Source organism: Antrostomus carolinensis, unplaced genomic scaffold, assembly GCF_000700745.2.
Source record: "Antrostomus carolinensis isolate BGI_N321 unplaced genomic scaffold, ASM70074v2 scaffold32072, whole genome shotgun sequence".
NCBI lineage: Eukaryota > Metazoa > Chordata > Aves > Caprimulgiformes > Caprimulgidae > Antrostomus > Antrostomus carolinensis.
The window spans coordinates 1-10,951 of NW_010299605.1; the positions used below are offsets into that span (position 1 = coordinate 1).

At 43.0% G+C, this 10,951-nt stretch overlaps 1 protein-coding gene across 1 annotated transcript in view; it reads left to right on the forward strand.

Moving 5' to 3' along the window:
• Nucleotides 1–6: 6 nt before the first annotated feature.
• Nucleotides 7–10,951, forward strand: part of LOC114818331 (AF4/FMR2 family member 3-like) — a gene marked incomplete at both ends in the record, with an annotated part of 31,535 nt that continues 20,590 nt past the window's right edge. Inside the window, 4 exons of the mRNA XM_029083718.1 lie at nt 7–315; nt 2,835–2,959; nt 6,347–6,548; nt 9,445–9,572. Coding sequence (XP_028939551.1) covers nt 7–315; nt 2,835–2,959; nt 6,347–6,548; nt 9,445–9,572 — 764 coding nt within the window. The remainder of the gene's footprint in view (nt 316–2,834; nt 2,960–6,346; nt 6,549–9,444; nt 9,573–10,951) is intronic.

Sequence of the window (10,951 nt, forward strand, 5' to 3'; positions counted from 1 at the left end):
GGCTGCAGTGCCTTTGGCTCCATTAATGCCAGGACTAGTAGTGAAATAGCAAAGGAGCTGGAGGAACAGTTTTACACCCTGGTTCCTTTCGGTAGGAATGAGCTCCTGTCTCCTCTGAAAGACACCGATGAGGTAAAGTCGCTGTGGGTCAACATTGACTTGGCTCTTTTGTCCAGGATTCCAGAGCATTTGCCTGAAGAGCCACTGGCCATGAGCGCCGGAGCAAACCCAAACCAGGCGGCCAGCCTCCCGCAGGGTAGTAGTGCTGACCCCCCCGCAGAGAAGGGCTTACCGAAATCTAGAAGGAAACGCAAGGTGAGCTTTGGGGTGACCGATTGGGGTGGGTAGGGGGGCCTTCAGCAAGCATCGCTTGTGCCCGTGTCCAGTGCTCAATGGTGGTGTCTTCTCCGGGCTGGCACTTCAGAGCTGGGATTTGTCCCTGCTCACCGCTTAGGAAACAGCCAAGCCCCAGGGGAGATGCCATGCCAGCAGGTGATGAAGCTCCTGGCACAAGGGATCACAGCCCCTTGGAGATGGCATTCACTGCTGGCGTGCGGTTTTCCACAGCTTAGCGAAGCCACTGCGTTTTTACTAGGATAGTTTTCTCTCCTGAGGCTTCTCGCAAAACTGGAGCATTTGGAGGCGATGCTTAGGTTGGCAAAGGGAATATAAACATCTGTCTTGTCATGGTCTGCACGGTATCACTGCATATGTGGAAAAAGGAGAGACAGCATCCTTTTTCCCCTCAGACTGTCAACAAGAGGCAAGCCCTTCAGTCCCATCAGGGAACCCCAGCTTTGTTAGGGATATGCTCACAGAGACCTGGGACCTGCCTGGCTCTGCAGCCTGCCTCCCACACACCACTGCGTCCCCCTTTTAAAACCTCAGGGCTCTCACACAACTCTAACAAGCGGGAGTGTAGTCCATTAGCTACCCACTCCCTAGCAGCACCATCACAGCAGCTGGGTGGGCACAGCCCTCTGGTCACATCCACCCTTCTGCCCTGCCTTGCCCACATGTTTTCCGAGCTGCTGGTAGTAAAAAGAGAGAAAGCTCCCTCCACCACTTGGCCACAGCTGTCCACCGAGGAGGCTTTCTGGTCTGTTTGTACTGATCTGACCGCAAAAGTCACTCTGAACTGGAATCGCCATCTGCCCAATTTCTAGACAGTTTTACTGTGCAGTCTTTTGTTGCCCTCTGAGCTACTGTATGTGTGCAGATTGATTGTATATTTTTGGCAACCATTTATCTAAAGCAGTCTTTCCTTTTTTTAGCTTTTTTATTTGGGGGCTAGGGGGTTTGGGAGCAGTTTAGTATCTGAAAGGTGGCAACCCTGTTCTGGCCACTGGTAGAGCCATAACAGAGAGCCCTGATAAGCTTAGAGATGCATTTGTCTGCATTTTCTTTAGGAAGTAGCATGGAAGTAATTGCACAGTACAAAGTGATGGGAAACAGGTCAGGAAAGTGGCAGAAGGAGATGCCAGCGTCATAGTGCCAGACTGTACACCCAGAAAGAAAGAGGAGGACATGATAGAAGAGCAAAATAAATGCAGTCATTCTAGAATTGCTTAATCTGACTTTCTGTGGCACATATTGTCTTTTACTCTTCTGTTTTAAAGCACTGCTGCTGTTGGTGGTTTTAGTGATATAATAAATACAAAGCTTTCCTGGAGTACCAAATTGCCCCTCAGCCTGTAATAACACCCTCAATGGGACGGCTGCTATGCAAACTCAAAATATGTGATCCCCCTTCCCAAAAGACTTTATGAATAAGACTAAAAAGAATGGATTATCAGGCATAATTTCACAATAAGAAAGAGGTCCTTATCACTTCAACCTCTGTCATGATTTCAAGAAGATGGGCAAAGCAGAGACGAAGGGGGATGGTTAAGCACTGAGGTGTGAGAAGATCTTCACTCTTATGGAGTATAAGCTACAACCTTAACCCCATAGCAGCAGCCACAGAGGCAGTGAATAACACAGAAAATGTTGTTGCCATGCAGCAAGGCAATAAACACAGCATAGTCAACAGATCATAAGTAAAACTTGTCCAGTACTAGAAATTGAAGAAGTGTTAGAAGTGGAAAAGGATGTGGATTTTGTGGGAAACTGGGAAAGCAGAGCCTTTGGGAGCCAGTGATAGAACCTAAGTAACATACCATGAAATAAATAGTGGCAGGAAACATCATCTGTGTTCATACTAGTAGGCCACATAGGGCCAGGGTGCAGTCCCAGTGGTGGTGCACAGTCACCCGCTTTATTTAGCTGTTAACACGCTTGCTAACATGGTTTTGGCCTGGGTCAACTTCTGTTCTCCGACACGGTGTCTAGTCCTTGCTCAGGACCAGAGTTCCTTCCCAAAAGGCAATCTGAATGTGGCATACCCTGGCTTGAAGGAGGAGCAGGATGAGTGCATGTGCCGTACCACCTGGCCTCAGGACCAGTTGCTGTTCTGTTTTATTGACTAGGATAGGCATAGTCACTGATAACCAAGAAAAAGAGAGGGAGAGACAAAAGAGGTATGAGGTTGAGGACGAGGCAGGAGAAGAGTGCACAGGAGATGGGCAAAGAGGGTAATGTGAAGAAAAAATATCCCAAGGGACAAGAGGGGAAGTGGTTGAAACAGTTCAGGTTTTATATTCTACTCCTTTGTTTACACAGTGCCCCTTTAGATTTTGTTTTTTAAAGCCATGGACCAATCGTCTCTGATCCATGTTAGGTATATGTTCAAAGAAAGTGTCATCATTAATACCGAAATGTCAGACTTGCTGAAATACTTTGGGATCTGTAGTAAATCCAAAACCTACAAGATTATTACTTGTCTCTTCATTCAGTGTGAGAATGAGGAAGAGTGCAGAGACATCAAGAAGACTCACTCAGAGCGAGAGAGTTCTTCACGATTAGCTGCCTCTGCCCTCAGCACCACAACAGCAAATCACTGCAATATGAATGAAAATAGGTAAGCATTTTCCTTCTTACTTACCGCTGAGTCATACAACTAGTTACAGTTTAATGCTGTGTGTTATTTTTTCCTTTAATAGGATTTATTTTTAATTATCACATTTTATGTTGACAAATTACCCACTGCATTCCTCTTTCTTATGGTTTAATGAACAAGCTAGCAGCTCCTGACACATTTATATACTTGAATTTTTTCCTATTGCGCAAAGAAGTTGTGAGTTCAAGTGTGAGGCTCATTGAATGAGTAATTATAGCTAGAGCAGTGCAATCGTCCAAGACATATTCCCAAACACTGTGTTGTAGGTACCAGTTCACATAGGCAACCATCTTATAGCCTTTTCTTTCCTTACAGTGTTATGAATTTCAGCCCTAGACTGTATAGATACAATTATGTAGAAACTCAGTGGAAAAGATTGAGGAAAATACTCATAACATTGCCTGCAATACTCACTTCCAGAATATATTTGAGATCCAGTATTTTTGAAATTACCAGCAATCTATTCTGTGTAACTTGTAGGCATTTTAGGAGAAGGAACTCAGACTTTAGAAACAATGAGATTTTCAAAGGATGCAGGGCATGAAACAAATTATGAATATTTAGCATTTGCTGGTATGGTTTATGCACTCAGACCCCTGTCAATGTCAGATCAATCACACTGAGTTTCTCTGGAGGCTTCCAGCAGTCAAACTTAGACATGCATCTTTTCAGAGTTCAGCTGCACGCTGCTTAGTACATGCTAGTCATCAGTATTTAAAAAAAACCAACCAGAAACCATTTTCTGTTAGTATCAGGGTATCTCTTGGGGTGGAGAAAAAAAAATGAGAGAATAGTTGTATTTATTGTAGTAGGTTTTTCTGTTGAACACATCACTGACGAGTTAGAGAATTCTTGTCATTAATACTGGAAAAAATCTTGGAGAAAACTAATATATATACTGCTTATTCAAAAGTGTGCATTCAATTTCTTTGTCCTGACATGTCACATATGTTTCATAAAGTGAAAACGATACACAGAGCACTGCTTTATTGTGGGTGATTGCAGGCAGGCATGCCATTCCTGTTACCGCAGTGTCATATGTTTTACGTCACAGTCATTTTCAGAGAAGAGCACGGCTGTCACAGCTTGCTGTATCACAGGGTTAATTCTGTGCCTCCTGGAAGCAGGACAATAATTTGTGTTTTGCTTGACATTATAGTCAGTACTCCTGATAGCAACTGTACATTAAAGAAATAAAGAAGCAGGTCTTAACTGTATATTTGCCTCTTAATTCTTCCCTGGTCTGCCCTGCTTCCAAGATGTTTCTGTGGTTTATGCTGCTGTAGGACATGATATCAAATGCTAGAATTCCCATAGCTGAGGATGGGCTACCGAGGCTGTAGCTAAACCAGCAGCGCACACGTCAGAACCTCCCGTCCCTCTTGCAACCATCAGCTGCTCATCCGCTGGCGCATCCCCCCTCCAGTTACGCCATCATAGCTGCCTGTGAGGCTCTCCTGTAAATTCACTCAAGAAACTTGTTCGAAACCAGAACTCTGTCTCTTTGGGGCTTTTGGGGGGGCCAGGCTGTTATTACTGAGCTCCCAGCAGAGCCACACAGACCATTTTGTCAGCACAGCTGAGGGCTGGTAGCTAAGAGAAGAGCAAAACCACCTTCAGACATCAGCATCTTCTGCTGTGGAATTACAGTCTGAGGTGAAGACTAAGCACGGCCCTGTTTGACAAGAAAGGCTGCACCATCAAAAAACATCAAAACCCCAAATACCTTGTACCTACGTCAGGTGCCACAATCTGCCCACTCCCAGCAGCCCAGAGATCACTGCAGGTTGTTCTGTGCAGCTTCTCAGTGTAAGATGGTTGTGCTGCTGTAGTTTGACTGCTCACAGTACGCTTAGGGGAGCGCTATGCAATGTGCCAAAGGCCATGTAGAAGGTCTACAGCACAACTAGAAATTGCAGCTACTCCTTACAAGCTCTGGGCCAAGCTTTTGAGGCTTGGGTACATTTCCAAAGAGCTATGGCTCCTTTTGGATGCATTAGGCCTGCACTTTCACAGTGATGTATAAACATGGCTAGTCAAGGTATGGGTTTGTGTTTGAAAAGAGGGAAAAGAAATGACAGCATCGGCCTGCACATTCAAAATAGTGATAAAGATCTTATTTTTCTTAGGGAGAGGAAAAAGGGCATAGTTGTCCATCTTACACACCCTGATTCTTGCTTCTGTAAACAGCATTGGTCATTAAAGTAAAACAGTTCATGTTGTATTTTAAAGATACTATGCTGTGCGAAGCAGGGAAGGTTCTGAATTATGATTCATGACTTCTTTCACAGCTGGTTTTTAAAGACTTGCCAGATAAATGGACAAATGTATGATAAGAACACATTTAATTAGCTCTGTTCCCTGAAATGATATGCAGAAATAAAGTATAGTTTCTACTGTATTCTTTTTTGTGATTCCATTAAGTGTATACTGTCTGATACAGTAACTACAAAGAAGTGAGAATTGTCCTTAAAAAGTAACAGGCTGTATAAAGGAGAATGTGACAGGGAAAGGTATTGTGTTAAAATAGTCTGTCTGACCTTAATCACACTTTTAGTCCTAATGCAAACTGTCTCCTTAAAAAAGCTTTTCTTTTGTGTGTGTTGTTTTACGATTTTCAGCTAAATATTTGCTTCAAATTACTGCATCTGAAGTTTATTTCTGGGCATATTTTTACAGTCTGTCTGACTGTCTGACCTCATGCAAAGCTTTTCCCAAGAAAATGAAAGCTGAAAGTACTGTGTTGTAGCTTTCTTCTTCAGAAGACAGAGCAGCTCACATTTCTCTGCGTCTGCTGTTTGCATATGTTTCCTTTTGTCTACAGTACCAGCCTATCTTTCTTTGTCTTCAAAATCTGTATTAGATTAGTATAAACAGTGCTACCAAAGGCTGGACACTGAGCACAAAGACAAGCCAGTCATCTTTAAACACATTTCCTGTTTTAGTTCACATACAGTTTTATTGCCATGGCTTATAAATTGTCACCTGTAATGGTGAAATAAGGCTCCATAACCTGAACTTACACTTCAGAGCCTAATCTCCGTCTCCAGCTATCCCTTAAGAAATGGTGAGCAAGTGGCCATTTATCTCTCTATTTTTTTTTCCAAGTACTCTGATACAGACTTTATATTAACTCCAGAATTACAATTTGCCTTGATGGGAAAGAGAAGAAACATGATACAAATTTGTAAATTAACTCTTGGTCTAATACCGTAAGCTTGTTTCCAGATACCAATAAACTTTATCCTGCCAGCGGGTTTTAAATTCAAAGTTTTGGTAATATATAAAACATTTACCTTTCTCAAAGCCAGCTTTGTGACACTCCATTACTGTAATTTCCATTTCCAGCTTGGCAATACCAATAAATAAAAATGAGAAAATGCTTCGGTCACCCGTCTCTCCCCTCTCTGATGCATCAAAACACAAATACTCCAACGATGATTTAACTTCCTCCAGCAGACCTAATGGCAGCAGTCTATTACCTTCCATCTCCTCCAGCAAAAAACATAAGGGTGAAATCCAGTCGCAGCCACATCCCGGAGACTTCAATGTAAGTTTATGCTTCTGTTCACAATATAAAGCCCAGCTGTATATTTTTCACTTTATATTGCAGTCCATGATAGTCTTGCAGAATGTTACGCAAAAAAATTGCAATAATGAATGTTATATTGTAAGTTCAGTTTTTCTGGTTTGGAGTTTAGCAAGGCACAGAAGAAAGACAAGAGGGCAGGCTGTAAAGCAGGCAAATACCAAAGGCTACATAAGCAAAAGGTAAAAGCTAACGGCCCAAAACAAATGGCTTTAGGCCTCCAGAGTATTGCTTGAGCATAACACAAGACCCCTACACCCAAGACTGGTGCATTGGGCTTCTACTGTATAAGGCCTCTACTCAGCCACTGCCTAACCATGAGTGTGCCTGCAGACATGTTCTCCTGCATGTCTTACAACCAACTTTCCCAGACACTGGTACTTTTGAGGCAGCTGAACAGCTTAGCACCAGCCACACAAGTCGGTTCCATCAGTATTCAGATACCTATCAGAGAGTCTTGATCACACTAAATGTGTCCAGAGCACCCTGCCAGGTAAGGCCATATTACTACACCAGCTGGTAGCCACTGCCTTCGGGGCATGGAGAGAGAGGAGCAGATGCTGCCTGACATTTATGCATGAGCTCTGTGATTAGGATGCTGGAGTAAAGAGCCTGTTAGCTCTTCCGGTTGAAGGAATTCACATCTCTCTCACCTCTCAAAATCATACCCTACCCTCCAGCCTACAGGACACTGCAGGTAGAAGATCCAAGAGGAGAATATTGTCACTTCCTCCCCTTGAAGCAGTTCTTTTTTATGTGAAATACCTAGAAGCAGTAATTTGGGCACTATCACATTGATGTCCGCTGCCGGAGTGTCTAGTCAAGCCATTGGGGCACTCTCCTCTGGCTAGAAAGACCCATGCTCCTCTCCTTGCTACAAAAGCCATTTATATATTTTATCTTCTATCTATTTGTTGTATTTATAACAACATAACAAACATAAGAGGCTTCAGAAGCCTGAGTGTTAGTGCCTAAGCAACTTTCAGGAAAACAAACTACCTGAGCTGCAGCAGTGGTCTCTTCCAGTCGTTTTTGCTGTGAGGATAACTGGCCCCACAGTATATGTTAAGTATATATGTATATACTTAAATATATTTCTTTTTTGAGAGTGGAGGGGGAAGCAGTAACTATAATCTTCATTTTGGACAATTTTTAAAAGACAAGTTACCATAAATTGGGTATTTGAAGAATATCTTATAGATAGTAAATTGAAATAAAATTAATTACGTAAAAATATTCCAGAAACAAGGCATTCTTAACATACCATAGTCAATTTTTTTTTTCTTGGATTAAATGTAAATTTTTAAACATTTTGACTTCTAAAACATAAATTTAGGGGTTAATAAACCATTCAGAATTATAATTATATGATTCTTCACTGGATATCTTGAAAACAATTTAAATTCCAGGCAAGTGTGCTGGAAATCAAATGTAAAGGGTGATTGCTTTATGATCCACACCCTTAGCAAATGCATTTCACTGAGATTTTCTGCATAGCCTAGCAATGCACCATTTGGTCAACATTTTAACAACCTTTGCAATAAAATTCTTATGTATCTGGTTATTCATCTGAAAACTTGAGCCTGACTGGATATGCCATATAGAAGATGAGAGCTCATGAACTATAAATGTTAAAGTTAGCTTTGTTTTATCCCATCTTCCCATCTGGCACCTAACTGGCATGCTGAAGTGGTCCTTTGAGTTTCTGTCAGAGACTGTAAGCCAGGGAGTGGCTTTTATCTGTTTGAGCTTTTTGTCCATTTCTCTGTTGTGTTTCCATCTGCCACCTGACAGAGAAGGAATAGTGTTTTCTATCAGTGGTTATCAACCAAAACCAACCCAGGGCTTTCTCCTTTGCACTGTACCAGTGCATGGTAGCCAACACAGGAGGTCACTCAGTGGGACAAAGGGCTCATGAGGCCCCATGAAGAACAGGGCTGCAGCTGAGGGAATGCATGGGACCCTGCCAAAAGATGTGCCTCCACTGTGGCACAGAGCAGTGATCTTTCAAGCTGATCAGGGACCTACAGCAGAAAGAAACCTGGTCCTTGGGCTACAACTTTGCACCACGCAGGCATATCAGCAGTGCAGCATGAAAAAGAGAAGGCTCAGGGGAGATCTTATAGCGGCCTTCCAATACCTGAAGGGGGCCTACAAGAAAGCTGGGGAAGGACTTTTCATAAGGACAACTAATGACAAAACAAGGGGAAATGGGTTTAAACTGAAAGAGGATAGGTTTAGATTAGATATTAGGAAGAAGTTCTTCACTGTGAGGGTGGTGAGACACTGGAACAGGTTGCCCAGAGAAGCTGTGGATGCCCCCTCCCTGGAAGTGTTTAAGGCCAGGTTGGATGAGGCTTTGAGAAACCTGGTCTAGTGGAAGGTGTCCCTGCTGATGGCAGGGGGGTTGGAACTAGATTCTCTTTAAGGTCCCTTCCAACCCAAACCATTCTATGATTCTGTGAAACAAGTGAGTCTTGCTCTCCTGAGGCAGGGTACAATGCTAGTTTGGAAGCTGAAGACTAGAGATATAACTTGATCTTCTAAATGACCACGATAGATCTATTTAACAATTTCACTTACTGTGTTTCAGAGAGTTTTGATAGTTACTAATAGTTCAGCTCAGTTTCTTCTGTATATCAGATTGAAACTCAAGCCCTTTAGAAAATGCTCTGAGCAATATCTGTGAATTTGTGGCTATCAGTGACAGGACAGTTACACATACTCCTTGCTGAACTAATAGGAAAACTAACTGCCAATTTACAACACCATGCAAAGACACTCTGTTGTTTATTAGTTGGATTTTTTTAAGTTAATAGCCAATTCCTCAATGTCTTCTCTGCTGTTTGTTGTCTAGAAAGCAATTCACGTCAATTCAGAAAATGTTCTTCTCTGCAATAAGCCCCAGTCCCAAACAGAGCTTTGGTCACCTCTGTCCAGCACACCCAGGGACTGCAGAAGGACAAAGCTTATCTTTGATGACATGTAAGTACCGATTACTTTACAGTAAAGAAAACAATGTCATTTCCTGCATTTAAAGACAGAAAAATGCAATTTTTCCAACAGGAACTGAGACATGGCCAGAAGTATTATAGTAATACTGTACATTGAGAAATGAATGAGACATACTATATAAACTCTTTAATTTTTTATCATAAATTAAGCCACTAATCATCAGGGGGCAGTGAGGACTGGTTGTTCCCTAAAGGATGGGGAGCCAGGAGCCAAGGGGCAGAACACAGCTGACAGGGCAGAGGCCATGCCAGCCGGGGGTCCAGTCCCACAGTACCCAAGGTGAGCAGGACAGGCCCCAGGGTGGCAGTCATGTTCAACCAAGAGCTCAGATCCTCAGACAAGTCCATGGTGATGAGACAGGTCCAATGTCAGGCCAGGAAGTCAGGTCAGGATTGGGTCCAGTGAGGGTCAGACACAGCCCAGTGATTGCCAGACATGCATAGTGGTGAGGCAGGTCTGAGGTCCAGCCAGGGAGACAGTCCCCAAGATCAATGGGGGCCATGTCCAGGCACAAGCTGAAGGCAGACACACTTAACCTCTTACAGTGAGTTGGACAGGGAGTGAAATTAAATGGATTTCTTTAGCCCATGGGCAGAGGGACCCACATGAGGCAAGTCAGGGCCATTAAGGTTTTATTAGTACCCTCAGGGCTCTGGCATTAATTATGCACACATCAGACTATTAATATATATAGAAGCATAGCAAGGCCAGGTGAGAAGGGAATCCTTCTTGTGCACCCTTTAGAGCAAGGGGAGAGGACATATAGGAGTCTTGCATCCCTGAGCCTTGACAGCTGCTGCTGCCATTGCTACTGCTGCTCAGAAAAAGGTATCACAAAAGCAGGGCGAGTAGGAAGCAGCAGTGGTTAGCATGAGTACCCAGAGAGATACCTGACCCGCTCCACCACCACATCCTTCAAGCGTCTCCTGCTTTCCTCCTCTGAAAATAACTTCATCTTGTAATTGTCTTTCTTTTCTGTTTGGTAAATTAAAATTGCTGGTTCGTTTCTTAAGGTCATTTAGTATGAGGTATTATTTAGGTAAGGTATAAAGGTGAAACTGAAGGTTGAAATCCTAGTATCTAGAAAATCCAGATTCTTTTTGACTGGTAATGTTCTGGCCTGAAAATATTAATTTTTTTCTGGCTAGTGTAGAAGAAGTTCTGTTCAAGCTATGCCTCACAGTGCCTGGAGCTCCGTAAGCTGTGTGACCTTTATGTGCCTTTCATACTCCCAGACTTCCACCCACAACATGTCTAAGTCTTTTATACCAAAGGAGACCCTGGGATAACAGCCCTTTTTCCTCAGAAATGGCTTTCTGCCAGGACTGGATGTTGGGTTTTTTAATATA